The sequence below is a fragment of the Mandrillus leucophaeus genome, unplaced genomic scaffold (genome assembly GCF_000951045.1).
Source record: "Mandrillus leucophaeus isolate KB7577 unplaced genomic scaffold, Mleu.le_1.0 Scaffold576, whole genome shotgun sequence".
Taxonomy (NCBI): domain Eukaryota; kingdom Metazoa; phylum Chordata; class Mammalia; order Primates; family Cercopithecidae; genus Mandrillus; species Mandrillus leucophaeus.
In genome coordinates, this window is record NW_012106208.1 from 796475 (window position 1) to 822014 (window position 25540).

The 25540-nt window shown below is 38.8% G+C and overlaps 1 protein-coding gene across 1 annotated transcript in view; it reads right to left on the reverse strand.

The window, feature by feature from the left end:
- The window catches only part of SETD5 (SET domain containing 5), an 81061-nt gene that overhangs the window by 19749 nt on the left and 35772 nt on the right, over positions 1-25540 (reverse strand). Inside the window, exons 4-18 of the mRNA XM_011998592.1 lie at positions 23149-23254; positions 22614-22765; positions 22217-22275; positions 21203-21381; positions 20229-20267; positions 16452-16694; positions 15385-15533; positions 14882-14999; positions 13726-13835; positions 11884-12136; positions 11448-11531; positions 10173-10430; positions 9160-9480; positions 8541-8783; positions 3297-3426 (exon numbers count right to left, since the gene is read on the reverse strand). Of these exons, the coding sequence (XP_011853982.1) occupies positions 3297-3426; positions 8541-8783; positions 9160-9480; positions 10173-10430; positions 11448-11531; positions 11884-12136; positions 13726-13835; positions 14882-14999; positions 15385-15533; positions 16452-16694; positions 20229-20267; positions 21203-21381; positions 22217-22275; positions 22614-22765; positions 23149-23254 (2444 nt within the window). The remainder of the gene's footprint in view (positions 1-3296; positions 3427-8540; positions 8784-9159; positions 9481-10172; positions 10431-11447; positions 11532-11883; positions 12137-13725; positions 13836-14881; positions 15000-15384; positions 15534-16451; positions 16695-20228; positions 20268-21202; positions 21382-22216; positions 22276-22613; positions 22766-23148; positions 23255-25540) is intronic.

Consider the following 25540-nt stretch of genomic DNA (forward strand, 5'->3'; position numbering starts at 1 on the left):
CTCGGCCTCCCAAAGTGCTGGGATTACAGGTGTGAGCCACCACGCCTGGCCTAAACTCTTACTATTAATTCTAAGTTTTTCAGATGATTATTTAGGCTCTTCTAGGAATACACCCACATCATTTACAAATAATGAACATCATGCCCCTGCCCTACTTTGATAATAACTTTTATTTCTATAAAGTTTCAGCTTTTAGGAACTTAGAATCTTTAATGTATTTATTTATTCATTTATTTTTGAGACGGAGTCTCACTCTACTGCCAGGCTGGAGTGCAGTGGCATGATCTTGGCTCACTGCAACTTCTGCCTCCCAGGTTCAAGCGATACTCCTGCCTCAGTCTCCTGAGTAGCTGGGACTGCAGGTGCACGCCACCACGCCCAGCTAATTTTTTTGTATTTTTAGTAGATACGAGGTTTCACTATGTTGGCCAGGATGGTCTCAATTTTTTGACCTCGTGATCTGCCTGCCTCAGCCTCCCAAAGTGCTGGGATTACAGGCGTGAGCCTCCATGCCCGGCCAGAATCTTTAATGTATTTATTAATACACAAATACTCTACGAGAGAGTATTCTGTTTAGAATAATGACCGTATAATAATTATTCTTACGGGCCTGATACTAAACTGAGAACTTTATATACATTATTCATTCTAATGTTAGTCCTATAAAGCAGGTATCGCTATTCCCATTTTACAGATGAGGCTCAGAGACTTTTTTTTTTTCTAAAGACAGAATCTCCCTCTGTCGCCCAGGCTGGAGTGCAGTGGCGCAATCTCGTCTCACTGCAACCTCTGCCTCCTGGGTTCAAGCAATTCTCCTGCCTCAGCCTCCCGAATAGCTGGGATTACAGGTGCGTGACCAGGCCTAGCTAATTTTTGTATTTTTAGTAGAAACAGAGTTTTACCATGTTGGCCAGGCTGGTCTCGAACTCCTGACCTCAGATGATCCGCCTGCTTTGGCCTCCCAAAGTGCTAGGATTACAGATGTAAGCCACCACGCCTGGCCTCAGAGACTTTTAGTAACATGATACAGTTAGTAAAGGGGACAGCTGGTTTTCAAATAAAGGTCTGTTTGATTCTATTATAGAAATCCTTTCTCCTTTCTTAATATCTCTTTGGTATTCTTGAAAAAAAAAAAAAAAAAAAAGAGCCAACAAATAAAAATAATTCCTCAGAATTTATGCTAATTTTGTAGCAATATAACTTGCGCATTTGACAGCTGCTTGATTTTTAAAATCAAATATTTTCCTATGTTGCTCTTTAAGGGCAAGGTGTGTCCTGTGAATGTTTCTCACTGTTAGACTAGGGCAGAAGCTCAACAACAACAAAAAAGGCTGGTGACTAGGAATCCTCATTTCCTTCTATCCAGGACATGTAATAACAAAGACACTTTTCCTATAATCCTTTGCTAGTCAGGATGTGAACTGCTATACAATCTCCTGTTCCCGACCTTAACTATACACATGCATTAACATACACACCATAAAGATACACAAACATGACAGTCTATTTCAGCTAAGTTATACTCTTACTACACCTTAAAAGCTGTTAAAAAAGAAATAATATAAATGGAAATCTGGTACCAAGATTTCTTTATAGTATCTTATTTGACTAAATCTCCCTAATCTTTGGTGAATACCAGAAGAAAATATTTTAAATAAACAGTATAATTTATCTTTCAGATAAATGGAATTTTATTATCCTGATACACAGGTGGTAACTTATGAGGTATAATCTAATCTAGAGACAGAAGAATAAACCAAATCCATAATTTAAAAAACGGCAATTCACAGCCGGGCGTGGTGGCTCATGCCTGTAATCCCAGCACTTTGGGAAGCCGAGGTGGGTGGATCACCTGACGTCAGGAGTTCAAGACTAGCCTGGCCAACATGGTGAAACCCGTCCCTACTCAAAATACAAAAATTTGCCAGGTGAGCAGGCGGGTGCCTGTAATCCCAGTTACTTGGGAGGCTGAGGCAGGGAGAATTGCTTGATTCTCCATCTCCAAAAAAAAAAAAAAAAAAGGCAATTCACATTTTCCGAAATAAAACCTAAAAAGAAGTAAAATCCAAATGAAATAAGAACTTTTTAATAAAAGTTCTGGTTTTAGTTGCAATATCTGCTATTAAAAAATTATCTAATTAAATTCAAGTTCATTACATTTATTCAGCATGTTGGTAAACAGGAACAATGAGGTGGTTTTTTTATGAAAATCTGAAATATTCTGTTTGTTGCAACCTGAAAGGTTGCTTTAGCATCTAATTTACTTTGGTATTTTGACTGTCTAATATTTAAAAAACTGATTTAGAGACAAAGTTATGAAAATCACAAAGAACTTTTCAATTAAGCTGATAGTTGCAGGAGAAACTGTGGTAAAAAGATTGTCACAAAATACATTAAGATATCACAAGTGCTTTCAATTAGATCCTTTGCAAGTCACTGTGAAAACCAATGGACCAGATGATTTTTCATTGACATCTAGTTTAAAAATCCACAAGGACTTTAGATTTAAAGCTGTCTGAAATTTTTTTTGTTTTTGAGATGGAGTTTTGTTCTGGTCGCCCAGGGTGGAGTGCAGTGGCATGATATCGGCTCACTGTAACCTCCACCTCCTGGGTTCCAGCAATTCTCCACTGCCTCAGCCTCCCGAGTAGCTTTAGGGAGGGATTACAGGCACCTGCCACCACACCCAGCTAATTTTTGTATTTTTGGTAGAGACGGGGTTTCACCATGTTGGCCAGGTTGGTCTCAAACTGCTGACCTCAAGGGAGCCTCCCATCTTGGCCTCCCAAAGTGCTGGGATTACAGGTGCGAGCCACAGCACCCAGCTGTTCTTTTAAAAATTGTATGCTAATTATATAAGCCCCTTTGAAAACAATCAATTGATAATAATTTCTCACTTATTTCATTCATCCCCTGCTCCCTCAACCATGTCCCACCCAACTTAATCACTTAGAATTTTAATTCTTTCCTGAACATTAGTGTTCCACCACTTTCTTGCCCTTTCCCCATCTTATAAATATGAATATAAATTTCCTAAACTTACTACTTTAAATGTATCTAACCTTTTTTATAACCATTTCTGCTGTTATCTGTACACTGTCTAGTCCTTCTTTGTCGTCCTGGGAAAACTGATCCCTGACTTGAGATCTCTCTCTTCCTCTGTAAAGACAGATGTAAAGTAACTATTTAGAAAACACGCCATTTCTTTTTGTTATCAGAAGTACTCATACTGAAATTTTTTATGCAGACCTGAAACAATCATTGGTCATATATTCAGAAAGGTTTTATATACGTACCTGCGTTGTCTTTGCAGATACTGGAAGAGCTACTATTCTCATTACTTTGGTATAGGTGCTGAGTTCTAGTCTCTTGGGGTACAGATGATGTTTGAGTCATTCCTTCTTCTAAGGCTTGTTTTATCCAGCGCTATAATTGGAAAAGAACCAGAGAATTATCAATAATTATTTAAAACCATTTAGTAAACCTGTTTTAAATGTACATCAACTGGTGAGTGATACAATTCAACACACTAATTCAGTTACACAGTCAAGCATTTTATTGTCTTGTGTCTCAGCATATTGGAACATTGTCCTATCAATTCCTTTTAACTGACAGAATTGAGGAAAACTGGATTACATATAATGAGATCCCATCAAAAGACAAAAACCAATAAAAAATGATTACATCTTTTCATACTGTTTGGGATGGTGTAAAACGGCAAGACTTAGGAAGAAACCTTAACATTTATTTAGGAGAGACTCTGATCGTATAGAATAAAACTAACACATAAAATAAGTGCCTAGAAGGAAGATAAAGATCTCTTAAAAGTTGTCTGCCCTGTGCTGGAGACAAGTGAAGAGGTAATAAAAAAGATTCATAGGAAGACTTTGGATGAGAATTAACAGCTCTTCACTACAGGTACCAAAAGGTTTATCTCAAATGAAATAACCTATGGGATCCCCCCTCCAACAAGTAGTTTGGTTAAATTATGCATGAGTAATGCAAATCACAAAATGAACTTCTGTAGACATAAAAAAAAGGGAAAAAGTCAAAAAGAAGACCTATCAGTCACAAGTTTTTGGTTGTAAAGATTAGAATAATAAATTGACGAGAAATAAATTTAGGCGAGATAGTAAGCCTGCAAAGATTAGGATAGTAAGATTATGCATCCTGTGGAAGACAGAAAATTTCTTACCTGTAATTGTGTTCTCTTAAGATATACAGTTGTAGGTTGCTCACCACTCTGTGGCTCTCCTGCCCTGACATAAGACAGATCGAATTTTGATAAACATCAATTTCTGAGTAAGACCCTCCCCCAACAGGAAGAGCAAAGGTGAATTATTATAATTTATACCTTTAGAGAACATGTATTACAGGTAAGTAAATATTCTCTTCACCAAAGAGAGCAATTCTTATAGATTTTCCCTCTTAGAAACCTAGGAAATAATCCACAAAAATTTTACCAAAAAAAAAAACAAAAAACAAAAAAAAAACCAAAAAACTTACACCATACAAATGTCATTGTGGCTGGCCAAATGAAAGCAAAACTAATACTGTAAACATTTGGAAGGAAGAGTGAACAAGTGTATAAAAAAGAGCTCTCAGTGGTAATTTGAATTCATCACATAAACATTTTAGGATACAACCAGGTCTCTGAAAAGCAAACACAAAAACAAAATCAAAAACCCCCAAGAACGAACTCTCTTAGATACAGAATATTGATGTAAAGATGAATTGTCAGAACCACACATATAAGCCTTAAAGCTTAGAAGAGAACTTAGAAGTCATCTTGTCCAAAGCACTCATTTTATAAATGGAAAAATTAGGCTCAGGAGTGAAAAATCTTTTGTTATAGCCACCTTTAAGTTTTTCTTTTCAAAGCAGAAAACAGACTCATTTGGGGTCACTGAGCTTTCCTATATGACTAATTTTTTAATATTTCAGGGTCTAGTAGATGTACTCATAAAAGAATTTACATTCTGGATCTGATGACTACAAAAAGGGAACATAAAACCAGGAGTATTCTAGAAGAAAGATGCTACCATGGTTAGCTATGAGGTGAAACACAGCAAATACGATCAAACCTACTTCTCCAGGTTCTGTTGTATAATTTAACAATATTTCAGGACTCATATAAAAAAGGAACATGGACATTTGTTTGTATCTAACAAGATACAATTAACCTCATGGATAATAAGTTAATTTTAAATGCAGCTACTCAGCAAGTTGTTAAAATCAAAAGAACATTTCTCCCTTCTCTGAAACTCTGTATTAAAGTATATTGCAAAAGAGTTTTCTGGAAGGCTCAAAGATGGATAAATGTTTTAAAAGTCTCATTATTATGGGGAAAGAACAAGGAAGTAATACAGGTTTTGGAGTCCAAAATCCCTGGCTTGACACTTGGCTGTAAGGCTGGGCTCAATGACTCGTATCTGTAATCCCAGCAGAATGGGAGGCCAAGGTGGGCAGACTCCTTGAGCTCAAGAGTTTGAGATCAGCCTAGGCAACATAGCAAAACCCTGTCGCTCCAAAAAATATGAATATTAGCCAGGCATAGGGGTGTGCCTGTGGTCCCAGCTACACGGGAGGCTGAGGTAGGAGGACCACTTGAGCCCAGGAGGTCAAGGCTGCAGTGAGTCTGTGATGATGCTACTGCACTCCAGCCTGGACAACAGTGAGACCCTGTGAGCCCTCACTACCCCCCACCAAAAGAAATTTGGCTCTTGTCACTAGCTGCCTCACTTTGGGCAAGTTACCAAACATTTCTGAGACAAAGCTTCTGGATATATAAATTTAGGAAAATGATTCCAATTTCATGAATAGTAAGTGAGACAATATACGTGAAGAAAGCTTATAGTACAGTACTGAACACTCAGCAGGTTTTCAACGAGTCCTGGTTCAACTAAATTCCAATGTTATGTTTGGAGATTTACAGATAATGCTCCAGTGTATAAAATGAAATATTAATATGAATGTAAAGCAGTGTTTCATTATCAGTCGGAATGGTTTTTCTAAGAAGTCTGGAGACCAAATGCCCTATACACATTGTGTTTAGAAGAGGAGTTTAGAGAGAACAAGGTAAAACACTACCGAAAGCCTTGTTGGCCACTTACAAATGTTTTTAAAATAACAGCTGAGGATCTAAAAAATGATATACTATAAAATGCTTTTTAAAAACTATGATTCAATTTAGAACCTCCAGGGATATCATAAAATGGTCTGTCAAATACTTGAATTCCTCCTCTTTTCAGAAGTAGCAAAATAATAATGACAAAAATAAAAATAAAAATAAACAGTATAAGAATCTGAGTACAACTATACAGATACAACTTTAATTTGTCCTACACTGGTAAGTTTTTAACTTACGAGGCCAGGCCCTCACCTCTTTAGTGAGATATGAAACAGTGAGCCTATGACCCTATTAGAAATATACATTGTTCTAAATAATCCCATGGAGGGCTGTTTTTCTCACCTATCTGATTAACTTATATTCTGAGGGATTTTCTGAATTTTATTACAATTTTGTTGAATAATGAAAATGTTCTTAGGTTCTGCATTAGATAAGACCTCTTTAACCAATCTAAGAACTCTTCTTCACTGCCATAAAGCCAAGTTCAATTCTAGCCAAGACATTCAATTTCATTGTATTTTGCCTCATAAAAAGCTGTATTTAAAAAAATAGACTCTTTATATGTGAACAGTACACAATAAAGCAATGATTTAAACTTAAACAGTTTTTAAAGACCCTATTTAAATAGTCTTGTTATGATAATCCTGTGTACGCAGCCTAAACTCTTCCTAAAGAGTTTAGGAACCTTATCTAACCATGACACATAGATAAAAGTGCTTGAGTAGAGCCTGTATAAATGAGATTAAGGATAGTCAGATACATTTGGAGAATATAACACAGATTTGTGTTAAATGGAATTTCTATCTGTTGTCTGTAGAAATTTAAGGCTGTGCTATAGATAGAAGTATAAAAGCAGAACCAGGTTAAAAAAGCTTAAAGAAATGCATTTTCTACCAGATTTGAAGTTACGGTCCTAGACACATGTTTTTGGTTTTTATAAGTCTCTGCTAGTTGGAAAAGATGGAAACAGAAAGACTGCAACCCAGCATTAGAATTATCAAGAAGGAATTTCAATTCAAGAGCCTAGTTCATATTATTTGCAGCTCAGATTTCATTACTAATCTGTACTAAATAATCACCTACACTCCTAAAAGGACTAAAATAGGAGATTGTATGACCTGGCTTGGTAAGACGCTTCAACAGTTAACATCCTTAGAAATGGTCAAATTTCTCTTTAGGAATTCTTCTACTAGGGTTTCCCCGAACAAACCAATGAGTGATTCCAATACTTAGGTAAGATGTGCAGTTAGGAAAAGACTTTCTGCAATGTGCTGCTCATTCAGCAGTAGCGTCCTTCCTTTTTGCAGATTCCTATTGCCCTCCTCCCCTCCATATCCCACACCACTTGGGCTCATCTTTCATGCCCCTCTCCCCCCGAGAAATAATTTCTGTTCTTTGGGGAAAGAGAAAAGCTTTAAGTTTGGAGGAGTCAGGGAAGACCTGCCTGGAGTTGGAGACTTCATCACATCAAATAATCTATATGCAGCATCCTCATGTACGTGATGCCAGTGGAGGAGGGCAATGGCAGACACTGAGGAAGGCAGCCTGAATCCAGATCTGAGGATAAGAGAAAAGGGTGTTCCAGGGAACAGACTCTACCTCAAAGGAAGACCAAATGAAAGGGTGTCCTATACTTCTAGAAACACGGAAAACAACATCATAGATCTGAGGGAGTGATCTATTCCTAAGAGACACCTTTGGAAAATATGCAGGGCTTCTGGGAATTAAGAAAGAGCATTCCAAAACACCACCAAATGCTACTGCCACTAGATCCAAAAAACAGTAAGTAACTAGAAAGAGGAGAAAGAGGCAGAAACAGAGAGGGAGAGACAGTCTTTTAGGGTAGATTCCATATTCTCTGGGAATAAACAGTCCGACTTGTCATTTGATCAAGGAACAGGAATTATGCCAATTACAATAGGATTTTTCCTCTAATTTCCTTCAAGTGATGATAGTGGATAATAGTGGTTCAATTGATTCAAAACACAATTTAATTACTTTTCATTTATGCAACAGTGTTCTAGAGGACCCAGGGCCTAATCTTACACAATCATCATAAATGGACATGTTAACCCATACTACAAGAGCACACACAAAATATATCCGTCCCTACCCAGTCATCCACTGCTGTGTGCTCTCCCTGAGGAACCTCAAAGGTTCTCAGAAGAGACATCAGTGACCAGTCACAAATCTGAGCACCAAAAATGCAGTATATTCATTCCACCATAGTCTCACAGACTCTTGAAGAATCAGTATTTATGGCTGAACAACTAATTCATTATAAACTCACATGGGCAGAGTGGCTATTACAGAACATGTTATTTATGTTATGATGACAGGAATCTTAGGCTTAAAAAAAAAAAGCACACACACACACAAACACAACACACACACAAAAACACAGACATACCTTCTTACAGGAGCTGAATGTGCCATCAGGCAGAAGGGGCCTTCGACGTCTCTCAGGGATAAAGGGTGAGCCAAAGCGAATGTAGTGTTTGGGGGTGGTGCAAATTAATGGGGAATGGATAAGACCTGGTAACATGTTTAGGGTCGTTGCCAGTACAGTTGGATCCGTCGTGATACGTAAAGGGCACTCAACAGGGCACTCTTGCTTCTCTGCTTTGTCATTCAACCATTCTGTAACTAGATACTAACGTAAAAAAGAGATCATTAATTTATAAATCAACAGGTAGCAGTGTAGTTCATAAAGACAAATGTCATCTAGAAACTAGGACAGAGGGAGATGCAGCAGCTACAGTATGAATTGGGCAACCAGAACACAAGGATATCTTCCTTCACCCTCTCCACGTCCACTAAGAGAGGAATAATTTCACCTATCAATGATTTAAGCTGACTAAAAATAAGGAAACAGGTAGCAGGATGGCTCCAGCCTTTGTGTCAAAGCATTTTAGAACTTTCAATCTAATAATATTGAGATTAGTTTCTTCTGGGGATTATAGGTCCTCTCATTTCACTAAGACAGCCCTTGCCAGACTGGACTTATAAAAGATGTATTTGTGACTCACCTTTTTGGTTTTGGGGTATTTAGATGCAGCACGGTTGACATGGGATCCAGTAATTGACACCACAGTTGGGTCAGACCCTGTTAATGGTCTGTTTTCTCCTGAACTGTCTATACTTCCAGCTTCAGTAGGAGTTACTAAACTGTTACTTCCTCCCTCTTCTAAGGCAGCTTGTGACAATTCTGCCTGCTGTGCATTGGCCTGTTTCTGACGCTTTAGTCTTTGGGCTGAACTGGTCCTGTACCGAGAAATTCGACTCTTCGGCCGGGGCCTAGAAGGCTTTGCTGGAGGTGGCTTGGGGACTGGTTTTTCTGCAGCAATATCCTGTAGCAATAATAAGGTCAGATGTTTACCAAAAATGTTTTATCAGCTAACAGTCTAGTTTCCTATTCAAGTTAAGCATTCAGAATGTCTACTGATGAAAACTATAAGGATTAGAAACACTAATTTAAAATGTAATTCTTGGCCAGGCGCTGTGGCTCACGCCTGTAATCCCAGCACTTTGGGAGGCTGAGACGGGTGGATCACAAGGTCAGGAGATCGAGACCATCCTGGCTAACACGGTGAAACTCTGTCTCTACTAAAAATACAAAAAAATTAGCTGAGCATACTGGTGAGCGCCTGTAGTCCCAGCTACTTGGGAGGCTGAGGCAGGAGAATGGTGTCAACCCAGGAGGCGGAGCTTGCAGTGAGCCGAGATCGCACCACTGCACTCCAGCCTGGGTGACAGTGCGAGACTCCATTTCAAAAAAAAAAAAAAGAAAGTAATTCTTAAATGCAAAAATGTATACACTTAAATGAGCTAAAGAGGCTAGAGACAAACGTTTGGGTTATTTCTATTTCTAATAAGCATTTATAAAATAGGCCAATGAAATGGTTCCAGTTACACAGTTAATGGCCTTATTTATTGTGATAGAGCGAAGGTGAAAAAACTGATTTTAAAAATTCCAAAAATTAGGTAATTGACATTAGCAAAGGTAAGGATGTCTAAGCTCTGAAGTCTTTTCAACTCTTACCCCTGCTTGGGAAGACCTCCGGGTATTCACACCAACACTCTGTGGGGTGCTTGGGATGGTAACATTTGAAGCAGAGTTGCTAACTTCAGATTCAGGGGCTTCAGTTTTTGTTTCTTCACCAACAGGAGTCTCTGAAGTGGTTGTATTAATCTCTACATCAGAGTTGCTCTGTTCCAAAGGCTGATCTCGCCGCTTCTTTCTTTTCTCTAAGTTTTCAAAAGCATGCATGATGGCTTCTACTTTTCTATCTTCCCTGGTCTAGAAAGAAATAGTATTGGTGTAGAAGAAAGCTTCAAATGAGGACGAGGGGACAGCCTTTATAAAAGTATTTTTAATGGAAATTTATAGAAATTCATTTAACTACCAGTAAGATGACACATATAACTTGGAAAACACAAGAAAAAACTAAAAATAAAATATTTCATTTTAAATGTGGGGAATAGTTGTAAATAAAGGCAAAGTCAAACATAAACTTTTCAAAAAGGGTCAATTATTTTGAAACTTTTTACTATGAAAACAGGATGGGTGCGGTGGCTCATGTCTATAATCCCAGTACTTTGGGATGGGTGCGGTGGCTCATGTCTATAATCCCGAGGTGGGAAGATCACGAGGTCAGGAGATTGAGACCGTCTTGGCCAACATGGTGAAACTCCATCTCCACTACAATACAAAAAATTAGCCAGGTACGGTGGCACATGCCTGCAATCCCAGCTACTTGGGAGGCTGAGGCAAGGGAATCGCTTGAACCTGGGAGGCAGGGGTTACGGTGAGCTGAGATTGCGCCACTGCACTCCAGCCTGGCGAAAAAGCAAGACTCGGTCTTAAAAAACAAAACAAAACAAAACAAAACAAAACAAAAAACTCATCAAATCAGGGTCATAAACACACAGGATTGGTTTCAGCATAAAAGCAGAAAATTTTAGTTCATACGACTAAAAGGGTTTAAAAAAAATTCAAAACTCACACAAACCTAGAAAACTCCTAATTCAGAGCAAACCAACTATAATACATTTTGATTCTGACTAGCCAATTTTTCAGAAACCAGACTGTTATAAAAAAAACCTCTTAAAACCATCACTAGATAATAATCACTAGAAAACTACCGTGTGTATAAAGAAAAATAAATCAAAGAATTATAATAAAATCTTTATTATGAAAAAGCCCAAATTATAACCTCCAGGTCAAATCAATGAGATGATACAAAGTTAAGAGAACAGAAGAACATGATGGAGGTAGCAGGAATAAGAAGGAGCAAAGGAATGTCACAGTACTCACCCTCCTGCTATGAGCTAGGTTCTCCTGGTCATCTATAACCTCTTCTTTCTCTTCTTCTGGTTTTTCTTCTGGATTGTCTACTTCCTTTAAGATAGAGGCAATATTCAGCTGTACTCAAGCTCTGAGAAAAAATCAATCTGTTTTATTCTGGTAGCTTAAAACTCTCTATAACAATCTCTAATGCTTTCAAGTGTTAACTCATGTGAGGCCACATAGTAAACATAAATGATAACCCCTATTCTCTGGTACAAAACCAGCAAAGGATGTTTCTGACTTTGTAAAACAGAAAGAAATGAATGAACACAATACACCCACATTGATATAAAGGGCATTAAGTGTTACTATAGCGCCCCTACTTAAACCATGTGGCAACTCAGGTTCCTCTTCCTTCAAAGGATTGATGACATAGCATCATCATTTGACCAGGGGCGATTACCTCATGATCACTGGATACAGTTACTTTTTCTGGAACTTCTTGTGATTGCTGGTCATTATTCTCCTCTGGAGCCTCATTCTGCTGCTCCATCTCTAGCTCTTTCCGTCGTGCTTTTCTACGTCTAGTCTCTGCTCCAATGGTGGGTAGGCTTGGAGGAGGTGGTGGGAGTGGCAGTTCTGTAGCATTAGGATTCCTTTTTTGTATAGGACAATTCCGGTTTCCCTTGTGACAGGCACAGTCCACTTTATAATTACTGCTCCAAAGAAACAACCAAAATGCCTGTCTCAGTACCCTTGAAATTCCGTTACATTATCCATTTACCCTCTCAAAATATCAGCACAGTAATTTCCTCTGATACGATCTCTGAATAAGTTAAACAGAGAAATTAGAGAGTCCTATACTTTTGTTTTTCTTTTTATCGAAGATGGAGTCTCACTTTGTCATCCAGGCTGGAGTGCAGTGGTGCATCACAGCTCACTGTAACCTCTGCTTCCTGGGCTCAAGTGATCCTATTACCTCAGCCTCCTGAGTAGCTGGAACTACGTGCCCAGCTAATTTTTTTTATTTTCGGCAGAGATGGGGTTTTGCCTTTTTGTCGAGGCTGGTCTCGAACTCCTGGGCTCAAGTGATCCTCGAGCCTTAGCCTCCCAAAGTGCTGGGATTACAGGTATGAGTCACCGCACCTGATGTAACACTTTCAATATTCTGTCTTTCTCTGTGTAACCCCAATTCTACTCCATGGTCAGTGGGGAAAAAAAGAAAACCCTGCCTAAATCCAATCCCCCCAGTGGTTTATTAGCTATTTAGTAGGCATTGAATCAAGGATAAAGGCTGATGTGGCCATACTCATCTTGTGCCCACCATTACATGTCCTCACTTTTACCTACTAATTCCCTACTTCTTAAAACCTTTTCTTTTCATTTTCCTTGATGAATTAAGCAGAACATCTTTTTTCTTATACCTGGGCCAAACATCACGTTACCACATAACCTCTATTTTGCCCCAAATGACCAAGGAACAAAAAGCATATACTTTATAAAATCCACCACATATTCATGTATGAATTGCCATTTATGGTTTTCTGCACTGTCATATACAGCTAGACAACATGGTTTCTGTGGATAAGGTGGATCTTTAAATCCCACTTCTAGCTTTATAAGGGTATAATTGACAAATTTAAAGTAGAGATAACACATTAAATTCTATTTTTTTTTTTAAATGGAGTCTCCCTCTGTTGCCAGGTTGGAGTGCAGTGGCGCGATCTTGGCTCACTACAGCCTCTGTCTCCCAGGTTCAAGTGATTCTCCTGCCTCAGCCTCTCGAGTGGCTGGGACTACAGGCACGTGCTACCACGCCTGGCTAATTTTTGTATTTTTAGTAGAGACAAGGTTTCATTGTTGGCCAGGAAGGTCTTGATCTCCTGACCTCGTGATCCGCCCACCTCAGCCTTCCGAAGTGCTGGGATTACAGGCATGAGCCGCTGTGCCTGGCCTAAATTCCCATTTTATATGGTCCCTGACATAAGTACTCAGTGCATAACAACAGGATGCTATTATAATTTCCAGGAGTGTCTCATACATATATATCCATTTTGCTATTCTTGCTAAAAAGGCATAAGTGAAAACACTTGTCAGGAAACTTGTGAGCAGTATCATGTAAGGTATCCATATCTCTAAAAAAAAAAATCTTGTCTTTTCCTTTACAATTTCTAGGCAGAAAACTCATTAGTCATGGAAAGATTAAGCAAACAAAGGAAAAGGCAAGAAACAAAGCAGACTAGAGTGAACAGCTTAATATAGAAGACAAGGACATTCATGTTAGGAAAGGTTTTTGAGATCTTACCAGTTACTATACTCATAATCAAATGCTATGGTGACCTCAGCATCCTTGGTGATGGCAGACACAGCATAGATGCACAGGTGAATCATCCCATCTGCAATCATGTGTCGCACCTGTGTGAAAAGGCATCTGGTTGGATTTTTCACAAAGACCATGAACTTTCCGTAACAGAAAAAAACCATACTTTCTCTCCATTTTAGAGTTATGGTAATCTTTATTTAACTCAATCTTTTTATCTGAAACTATTATACTGTACTGGCTTGAAAATTTATGATACTTCTTGAAATACGTGGAGGAACCTTGAGATGTTAGAAATCAGGGTAAAAATCTCTACTTTCACATCTCTTTTTTTTTTTTTTTTTGAGATGAAGTCTTGCTCTGTTGCTCAGGCTGGAGTGGAGAGGTGCGATCTTGGCTCACCGCAACCTCTGCCTCCCGGGTTCAAGCAATTCTCCTGTGTCAGCGTCTTGAGTAGCTGGGAATACAGGCACATGCCACCATGCCCAGTTGATTTTTGTATTTTTTTTTTTTTAGTAGAGACGGGGTTTCACCATGTTGGCCAGGCTGGTCTCGAACTCCTGACCTTGTGATCTGCCCGCCTCAGCCTTCCAAAGTGCTGGGATTACAGGCATGAGCCACCGCGCCCAGCCGCTTTCACATCTTATAGCTGTTTCTAGCTCCACCAGAGAATTAAAATTCCTTAGCCAGTAAGTAAAGCTCTGTGGATTTTCTTGCTTTATTTGATGTGGCTGCTCTGAGTAATGAATTCTAGAAATGCCTAGATCCTCTCATAGAACACTACTTACTAAAATCTAAAGGAGCTACAACCAAATAACTTAGTTAGGCCTGATGACATCTACTTACACCGTATGGCAATTTCTTTAATACAACTACACTTGATTTTCTTATTCAGTCTAGCTTTCTCCTTAGCAAATGCTAACTTGCTCTTTTCTATTTCTGCCTTCTCTAAAGAAAATTCTTTCCTTGCTCCCATTTTCTCAGTATAAAAGCACCATTACTTTTGTTTTTCACCTCTCACAATGAAATATCACGACTATTATCTACAGACCTTTATCTGAGTGAAGTTTTCACACTGTTTCTTCAGTAAGCTTGTCATTTGATGGTTCCAGTCAAAGGGAAGTTGCTACAGATATCTTACCTCTGCATTTGGTGTACATGATCTTCTGATGAACCGAGCATCATTACCGAAAGTACGGGCATCCACACACATCTCTACACCATTGAATTTTGAGTAGAAGAGCACAAAGGGGTATGGTCTAGGGATATAATTAAAATTCCTGTAATTCTCAACACAAAAAAGAAGGCCACCCCATGACTCCAAATATGAAGCATATGCTGAGAGAAGCAGCAGCAGTCTTTTACAATGCCTAAACTTGGAAAACATCACATGCTTGTCTGCTTTTGATTAAAGAACAAGCACAAAGCAAGGAATGCTTGGCTTGGAAAGGAGTTGTCACCACTTTATACATTAAACAATTTGCAGATTTACTTGTACTTCTCTACAAATAGCAGACAGGCGTGAGCTTATCTGAGTTGTGATTTTTTTTCTCCCAAGAGCATCCTATCAAACAGAATGATTTTTACAACACTGGACAACCAGGTCCACCTTAGCCCTCACTGCTCAATGAATGATGTTCTTACTTTTTGAAGAAATGCCCATTGACCTCAAATTGCTGTCGTAGCATGACTTTCCCACGATACTCTATTATAAGAGTGTCCAAAGCCAAATCTCTTGCAGCCCTCAGGATCTTCCGGTGCTTTTGAACACGAGTGACTCTTCCCAGCTGTAACTGAATAAAACCAGAGCAGTAACATTAAACAACAGCAAGAACACCTTAGTAGACACTCAAATTATTTCATAATTAAGGAAAACATGCTAACATTTTCAGGTTTTATCTGTATATGTTATTTAGATCAATGATGAGAAATTTTAAAATGTGACAAAAGCTCAATTTTTCTAAGAGACATGCTACATCTAGTGAAACTGCCTCCCCAGAAAAGGCAACATAAAAAAACCCAAAAAACAAACAAAAACAAAACAAAACAAAAACACAAAAAACCATGATTAAAATTTCAGTGACTCTATCTCTAATAAAGTTGGGAAAGAACATGCTTAACTTTCTATAAATCTTAGATAATCCCTACCTACGTTATACAAAATTTCCCATACTAAGTCATCTTTTTTTTTTTTTTTTTTTTTTTAAAGAGACAGGGTCTCACTCTGTCACCCAGGCTGGAGTGCAGTGGTGCAACAATCATAACTTACTATAACCTCAAATTCATTCAAGTGATCCTTCCACCTCAGCCTCCCCAGTAGCTGGGACTTACAGGTGTGTACCATCACAATGGCTTTTAATTTTTTTTGTAAAGAGAGGGTCTCACTATGTTGTACAGGCTGGTCTTGAACTGCTGGCCTCAAGCAATCCTCCCACCTTGACTTCTTGCCAAAGTGTTGTATTCTAGGAGTGAGCCACTGCACACAGCCTCAATTCATCTATTTTTTATTAATAAAGGTAGTTTAAAAATATGTATCCAGATAGTTTCCAGTTAATATAACCTACTTTTGGTTACATATGATCAACACCTGTCTAATCTGTTATTCTATGGCCTTGTACATTTGGAAGGAACAGTAATTCCAATCCATTACCCTCTTTCTGGGTTCTTAAAATTTCAGATACTTAGAGAGTCTTCAACCCTTTGGTGCTTACCTGCATTTGGGAACCAATAACTGTGTTATTACAGGCCAATTCAGTCTTATTAATAGTGTCTAAAATAGTAGGTTTGCCCACAAATTCCTTGCTAGAATGTAGGTGTTGTTCAAGGGCGTTCTGTACATCTGCACTGTACTGATTAGTGAAAGCTTCTTCATACTGGTCAGTCCATAGTCTTATCCGATTTTCCCAGCCCTCAGTTGTATTCTCATCTAAATTCTGTGCTTCAGTGGGAGAATTCTGTAGAAAACAAATTCAGGGAAGTTAGTAAAGTCCATGCAAAAATAGGGGGTTGGGAATGGGGGTGGGACAAGTTGGGGTTCCAGAGAAAATCTATCACTTGGCAACTGATGTGGCATAAAAGAGTAATGGACTGGGAGTCAGAGGATCTGGTTTCTATCATGCTTTTGTTACCAATGAGAGGTGAGACCTTGAACGACTTCTTTAAACGGGGAAGCTCAGTTTCTCCATTTATAAAGTAAGAAATTAATTGGGATCATAGTTTTACCCCATCACTGTGATTTTATGACCATTTTAAAGTCATAAAAATCAATTTTCTTACCAAAAGACTGACATCAAGTTCATAAGAAAATCTTCATAAAAATGAACAGTAGAGACCTCACATTTACCACTGCTTAAATTTTTCATACTCACTCTGTGTTGGTGTTAACCCAAACTGGTTTTTTGACTATTCTCCAGGAGAATGAATGTTTTTGTGTCACTTATTATTTTCATAATTCATGTTCTTTCTAAACCTACATGTGACCTTAATCAGTCAATCTCATCAATCCAATCATAATCTTACTGCCCATATAAAAAGTTATTATTTGAGTATATCTTTCTAACACCCTGTTTTCAACATTTTAAATTACCACATTCTAAATAATCTGAAGAGGTGAAGTGAGGGGAGAGGAGTAGGTAGGGAGAATACAGAAAATGTCTAAGAGGTACTTTGCTATACTCCTCTAGGAAAACCATTGCCCTCTATGGTGACAGTATTGAGAAAAGATTACAACTCAGGAACAGCTTCCTAGGCAGACAGTGCCTGAGCTACAAAGACAAAGCTTAAGCCCAATACATGCTCTTCTCCATGGTGTTCAAGACTTAAGTGCCATCAGAAAACAAAACAAACACTGACAGTAATGATATCATGCTAGTGATGATTAGAAGGAAAAGACACTGTAGTACCAAAGCTACTTGAAAATCCATGTCCACATTAAACTTGCAAACAGGCACAACAAAATTAAATATACTTTCCATGAATGGCACAGAAAACACGGATGCTTATCATCACACTTTCTTTTGCCACTTTTGCATCACTGTTGCTGACTGATTATTGTCTACTATCCTTTCTGCAAGGAACAGGAGTATGGAAGAAAAAAAAAATCAACACTATTGTTTCCACATTTCTTACTAGATAGTCCAAAAGACTGGAAAATAAACAGAGAGATCTAAAGAAACACCTAAGGCCAACATACTGACAATCAGAGTATCACCTGCTTGACATCAGTAGCAGTTATGCAAAAGAATAGTGCAAAACCTTAGGCTTAACGGAGCTTACAGACTGGGGGATTGGCAATGTTCAAACAATATTCCCAGCTTTAAGTAGCAATCATTAAACTTATGACTTGGTAAGTGTACTGTATTCTGGAAGCCTCTGTCACAGTATTTGCCATTGTTTACTAATCTCACTGTGTGTTTACTCTGCTGTCCCATCCTTCAAGGCATTAGAGACTCTACCTCAGCTGGGTTTAGAGCAGTGGTTCTCAATTGAGGGAAATTTTGCACCCAGGTGACATTTGGTAATATCTGAAGACATTTTTGATAATCTCAACTGAGTGTATGAGTGTTACCGGCATCTAGTGGGTAGACACCAGGGATTCTGTTCACATCTTGAAAGCACAGAACAGTCCCTTCCACAACACAGATTTGGTCCAAACTGTCAGCAGTGTTAAGACTGAGAAACCCTGATTTACAATTAAGTCTTCAGTAGGGAAGTTGCTCTTGACACTGGGATTAAAAATCCAAATGATATTTTTTTTCTAATTCTTACGGCTCCCACCTGGATCACTGGAGGAGTTTTAAACTAGTAATTCTGAGCATAAAATTTATAACTCAACTTAGAATTAAAAGACTCAAAATGACTAGTAATTTTTTTTTTTTCCTGTCTAAATTTTAACACACCTATGAGGCTGTCAACCTCCCAAAACTGAAAGCAGAATATGGGGTTTATGTGCAGTTTTCTGGTAGAGCCAGTCTATAGCTTTCAAAAGGTTTTGAGCTTCTGGAGATGAGTTATGATAGTTGCTTGATGAGAGAAAAGCACTTAGTAGCCGGGATTAGGGCTATTATCCGACTCCAAAGTCTATTTAAAAGGCCCCTCTCTAAGCAAATGAGACAAAAATAAAGGGGCAGCTAAAGCAAACTTGGCCACTTGCAGGAGACAGATCCAGCAAAGAAATGATTAATTTGTCTTCCAAGACACATCCCAGGCCTCTGATGCCAGGCCTCTGATGGTCTCCCAACACTTTCACAGGTATGTGCAAGTCTGTTTATAGATATTAAGTGAGGTCTTCGAACTTTAGGTAAAGTGCTACCTGTAATCTTTGCTAACACCAGTCACATTGGTGCCGCACATAAAGCAATCCCAAAAAAGCTTATCCTTACTGAATTTTTTTTTTTTTTGAGATGGAGTCTTGCTCTGTTGCCCAGGCTGGAGTGGCGTGGCGTGATCTCAGCTCACTACAACCGCCGCCTCCTGGGTTCAAGTGATTCTCCTGCCTCAGCCTCCCAAGTAGCTGGGACTACAGGTGCCTGCCACCATGCCTGGCTAATTTTGGTATTTTTAGTAGAGATGGGGTTTCACCATGTTGGCTAAGCTGGTCTTGAATTCCCGACCTCAGGTGATCAACTTGCCTTGGTCTTCCAAACTGCTAGGATTACAGGTATGAGAAACTGAGCCTGGCCTTACAAAAGATTTTAATGTTTATGCCCTCTAACTCTCAATAGGAAAGAGCCTGCTTTTGTATCATTTAAGAATATAAATACTTATAAACTCGAATTTAATTCTAATTAAATGCTTTGAAGCCCTCAGTAATAATTTGGGAGGTATGTTTTCCTCCTATATATATATACACATAGGTAAAGGAGGATACCAGACAGCATAATCAAATCTCCTTTTGGCAAACTGTTTTTAATCAACCAGCACCTAACAGTTCTTCTAAACCATTCCACATAATTGCTCTATTCTCCAAGTTCTTTACAAAGTCATACCTCATAAACTCTTTTATTTGATATCTTAAGAAACACGCTAGCATTATCTAAGTCTTTTCCACCAAACAGATATGCTAAGAGAAAACAGTAATTCTTATCAGTAATACAAGCCTTCTGCAATTAAAGCCCACACAGTGCTAGGGTAGATGCACAAGAGATCCTATATCATTACCAGAAAACTCCACTCCTAAGGTTGAGTTCAATCACAGTGACAGAACATACCAGCCTCATGTTGTTTGGAAAAATGTCACTTACCCCCTACAAAAGCAATGCATGAAAAACCAATCAATGAAGGCTGATTACAGAAAGGGAAAATATTTCAGAAAATGGCCAAGAAAATCTACTTTGGAGAAAAGCTCTATGAAAACTGAATGGCAACAACTACAAACTAATGAAAAGCAGACTCCAAGATTCCCAGACCATCAATGTCAAGAAAGAAGCTGACCAAAATGCAAGATCACAGTGAAGTAAAACACAGCATCAGCGAAGATTACCCCTTACCTTCATCCGCAAGGACTTCCGGGATCCCTCTCGAAATGCCTATCCCAAGGAGGAAAACAAGTAGAACAAACAAAACTTGGTACCAAGAATGACAGTTATACCTATCTGAGACTAAAACTAAGGCACAAACTAGTGTTCTATTCTGTCCCCGTTTCTCTAGGTAAAAAATACAATGGAATTCCCCAAACTATTATCAAGAATAGGGGTAGCTCAAGGCCAATGAACTCTGAGACTAATTTTAATACTTTCTACTGTGAAGCTAGGTAATTAACAGGGAAGAGCATGCGTCTCTTAAATCCTATATGCACCTCTGATACTAAGAGAAAAAGTAAATAAAAAAACTTTAAAGTTGCAGATTTACCAGTTTTGCAACTAAGAAGGAAACAAAGACCAATCCCCTTAACAAGGGGTGAACAAGTCACCTAGAAGCAACAAAGTTGCTGTGATGGGGAAGAAAGAACACAAACCAGAAGAAGTTTCTCCCGGAGACTTTTTAGCTGAGAATACAGGAAAGTGACCATGACACTGAGGAAGCCTAGAGCATTCAAGAGATGTTTCCTGATTTTTATTTTTTTTGAAACAAGGAAAAACAATCAACCCAAAGACATGAGGCATGTAACCAGGACAAGAATTTCAGACTGTACTTTGGGGTTGAAAGGTGGGGAGATACTGTAAGGATAGTGGAAGCCTAGACTTGAGGCTGCAACACATATGGGCTTGTGCCAGGTAGGGCTGGAATTTCATACCTGGGATGGGGGCTGGAGTAGAAGAAACTTTGAGCCAGTGGTGATGATATGGTGTGGCAGAAGAGAAGTTGGTCTACATGTATATAACACAGATTAGCTGATTTTTGCAAGTAGAACAAAAGTGGCCCTTCAAATACCTGGATCAAACTTCTTAAAAGAATTTTGGTGCATTCTTGCTCCAAAATTTGAGCTATTTCAGACACTTATATTTATTTTTACCCTACATACCTTGATTTTCTTCGTCTTTGGTGCTGCACGACCCTTTTCTGGACTCTTTTTCCGCTTCTTGGGTTTGGTTCTTCTAACAGTTAAGGTGATGCTTGTAGGTGTGTGCTGTGTTGCCGTATACAACACAGTGGAAGGAGAAAGCTCCTCATCCCAGCTTTCTGTTGCACTGCTATCCCCACCTGAAAAACGATGATTTATTAGTTCAGGTACTAATAGCCTCAAAAGTACATTAAAAGTAGCTTATTGTTTTAGGTGTGCACCACATGCAGTAAGTCATTACTTACATTATTAACTCTCATTATCTGTAAAGCAACGTTAAGTACCCATCTTCCTTATGAAAACAAGATTCTATGTCATTGGCATTAAGCATATAAACCCTATTCCTCATGGTATCTATTTCTCCCCTTGTATTCAGTCTCTAAGCTTCACTGACTCAATCTATAACAATTTGAGACTGGCTAATTTTTAAAAGAGGGATCCATGCTTTTGGTGTTCACAAAGAATACTTTGCTACAGGGCTAAAATGTTCCCAATACATTTCGTTTACAATGAGAGAACTATACAGTGGTCTTGAGAGGACTTCTATCTCTTTCTGTGAAAAGAGCTGGCTGGGGGACCATAGGAACTTATAAGAGGGGTCTTTTTTTTTTTTTGAGACGGAGTTTTGCTCTTGTTGCTTAGGCTGGAGTGCAATGGCGCAATCTCGGCTCATGGCAACCTCCGCCTCCCGGGTTCAAACGATTCTCCTGCCTCAGCCTCCCGAGTAGCTGGGATTACAGGCATGCGCCACCACATCTGGCTATTTTGGATTTTTAGTAGAGATGGGGTTTCTCCATGTTGGTCAGGCTGGTCTCAAACTCCCGACCTCAGGTGATCCACCCGCTTTGGCCTCCCAAAGTGCTGGGATTACAGGCGTGATCAATTGCACCCGGCCAAGAGAGGTTCTTAAAATGAACATTCAGATCACAGAATATTTATATGTCAAACTGTGGACCTAATCCATCTTCCGCTCACCTGATATGTTGTCCTGCTTCCGCCGATGAAGTCTAATAACCTTCCCCCTGCTCATTCCCCTAAAGAGGGAAAATAAACTTAAAGTAGTCCTTTCAACAGCATGCATCACATCATAGCACACATGGGCGAAGTGTCTCTGCATATGCTACCCCCTCCCTCCCACCTACCAAATGTTTCCAGGACATTAAATTTCATATCAAATTCAATAGCTTTAACATCAATCTCTCATTCCTTGTTGTCAGCAATTCTCACCTAGTGCAGAGAATTCGAGCCAAGGAGCACTAAGGAATCATCTACATTAACAAACACAAGAAAGAATACTTTGAGCTTTTCCCTACTTGTAAGAAACCCTAATCCCAGCAACCCAGACTTAAATTTAGATGGAACAGGATCTTACCTGCACTTGTCACAGTTGAGAAGGAAGCCATCCTGAGAAAGACCACAAGGACACCAGGTAGGTACAGTCTCTCCTTCAGAGTTCGGGCTGTCTCCACAGCGTTCCTCTACGGGCGACGGCAGGCCATTCAGGTCAGAACGAGGGATGATCGTCTGGACAGGGGGAGAAGCAGGAGGTGTCGGAGGAGGAGGGGCTCCGTAATTATGATCCTGAAAATAAGATTTTTTAAATCAACAGTGTCCAAACACTGGCCCCTCTCTCCCCTAAAGTATGGTACATATGGAAAGAAAGAAGAAAGTAGTACCCTTCGTTTTTTGGCTTCAACCAGGAAAGTGATAAAACAAAATGCCAAGGTCAACTGGGACATAAAAACAAGAACAATGATGCAGGGCTAGACGTCCGCTGGAGTCAGGGAAGTGCAAAAGGGGCAACTTCGTCATGCTGCATATAAACATTTCAAGAAAGTCACAATGTATAAGAATGGATTACACTCCAGGAAGATCACTGTTCTGGAGAGAAACAAATGCATACTCACAGCATAAGGCAGTCCTCGACACCCATGCCTCTGAGTGGTCCCATAATTATGAGTGGAATACACGCTCTTCTCATTAACTGCTGGACTAGCCTCCACAGATTCAGGGCTGCACAAAGGCGAAAAGCAATGCATGATAGCATAACACCTAATCTTCCCTTAAACTAACACTTCATTTCCCATTCTAAACCCTCCTCTTTCCACAACCACTAGCCACTAGGATAAGAGAAAGCACTCAGTGAAACAATCTTATTAACATAACTAAGCCTATAAATAACAGTAGGAGTGTTATTAAATGTGGATTTGTGTGAAGCCAGTACAGGCAGATGTCTGAAGGCAGGCACCTGAGATACAAGGTGTCCCTAATGACAAACACAAACGTACCAGCTGAGCGGGGAGTTTCCCCTAGAGAAGCCACTCTGGGCTGGTTTAGACTCAGAACTATTCTTCTTAATTGGATCTCTTAATACTTCCATGAAACCTCACATGACATTTGCAGTGAGTGAGATGATGAAAGTGCCTTCTGCACTGCCCCAGGGACCAGGCCCTCTTCCATTCACTACCAAGACAGGATACCCTGAAGAAAGTACAGGTAAAAACAATGGCATCTTATATTTATCATACCTCTCATCTTGACGAACCCCCAACACCTTTCAAATATTAGAGTAATAATTTCTCATCCACCAATGACATGCAAGCATATTAAGGACAAAATTATTTATCAGCTGCATGATAATACCATAGCACTTCAAAATAAAAACTAAACTGGAAAGTTATGTTAGTCTAGTGACAAATAATAACAACAGTAATGGCCACCATTGTGAACTGCCCATTATTTGTTAGGTGCTTTATATATCTATTAATTCAATTTCAGCAACCACTAAACATGGTATATACCCCATTTTTACAGAGGGGGAAGATGTGGTGGTGAGATTACATGACTTCCCCAAGGTTACATATTGACACAGCTAAGATTTGAAACAAAGTCTGTCTGACTCTAAAGTCTATGCTCTTTCCGCTATAGAAACGAGGATGACATTTAGTCCTTTAAAGAAAATTATTTGAGACCTTTATTAACCAGGCTTAGTGAGAAGCTTGGTTTAGTATCTTTTTGTACCCTTTGGGAGTAGAAAATAAACTATTCAAGCACAATGTATTATTGTAGAATTATACATGTATTCAAACTTAGAAAATTAACATAAGCCTTTACAATAAAAAGGCTTTGATGGCAAAGGATAATATTCAGGTTTATGGGAAGCAAGAACTTCAACTTTGATTGTTACCTGGTTAGGTTTTAGGGAATACTGAAGGATAATTCAAAAATAAAAAGTTTGTACAGCTTTGCAGAATAGAATAGTAATTTGTAATTTATATTAATTAGAACACAGATTCACAAATTAGAAACTCCGATGATTGGTATAACACAAACTTAGAGATTAATGGGTCTTTCAGGGAGTCAAATAATGCTTATTGTTTGCTTGAAATAACAGACATTTTTTCCTGCTTAGAGATATACAATATACAGTATGGCAGGAATAAGTAAGTGTGCAGTTCAGTGTGGTAATGTCAATTGAGAAGTGAGGGATCAAAGAAAATTCTGAGATGTGTATCCAACTCACCCAGTTATATGCTCCAAAACTGTGAGAAGGGATCTTATTAATAACAGCAAAGGAAATTTCTAGGTGAAGAAGAACTTTAGACAGAGGAAAGTATTCTCTGTTAGTGAGGTGCATGCATTTTATTACTTAAAAGTGTCTGCAAGATGGGAACGGGGGAGGGGTACATCAAGAATGCAGGTCAGTATTCTTGAGAAAAAGATGATCTGAACATGGCTCACTGAGAGGCAATCATCTCTGAGTATTAGGAAACAGGTGGGGTTTCCTAAATGAAACCAAAGGCAGACAAGCAATAATAGAATGAAGGTATAATTTAGTTTCTATGATGGACAGTTAAAAGAAAGTAATAAATTTATACAACATTGTTAATTTACTAGGTACATTATTAAACAAGTATTCCAAAAGCTGTATATATTTTATATAGATTTTGTACCACTGAACACATGGAGTGAAACATGACAGCTGTTTATTAGGAATGGATTTTTTTTGGGGGGTGGGGACAGGAAAAACGAAAGTTGCATGAAATCAAAGATGGCCATGGAGATGGAGCTATGCTGGTTGTATCTTACCCATCTCCAAACGGGTAAATATGAACATATGCACTTCATGTGCAAGTCTAGGGAATAAAAATAAAATGTATATTGTGGAGGTTAAAAGGCCATCGTATTGCACAATACTTTCTAGTTAAGCACAGCATTGAATATATTGCTGTGCATGCCAAATCTAAAATTTAAACTCTTCTGATGAAGAAACTCTGCAATTTCCATATTGGTTATTGA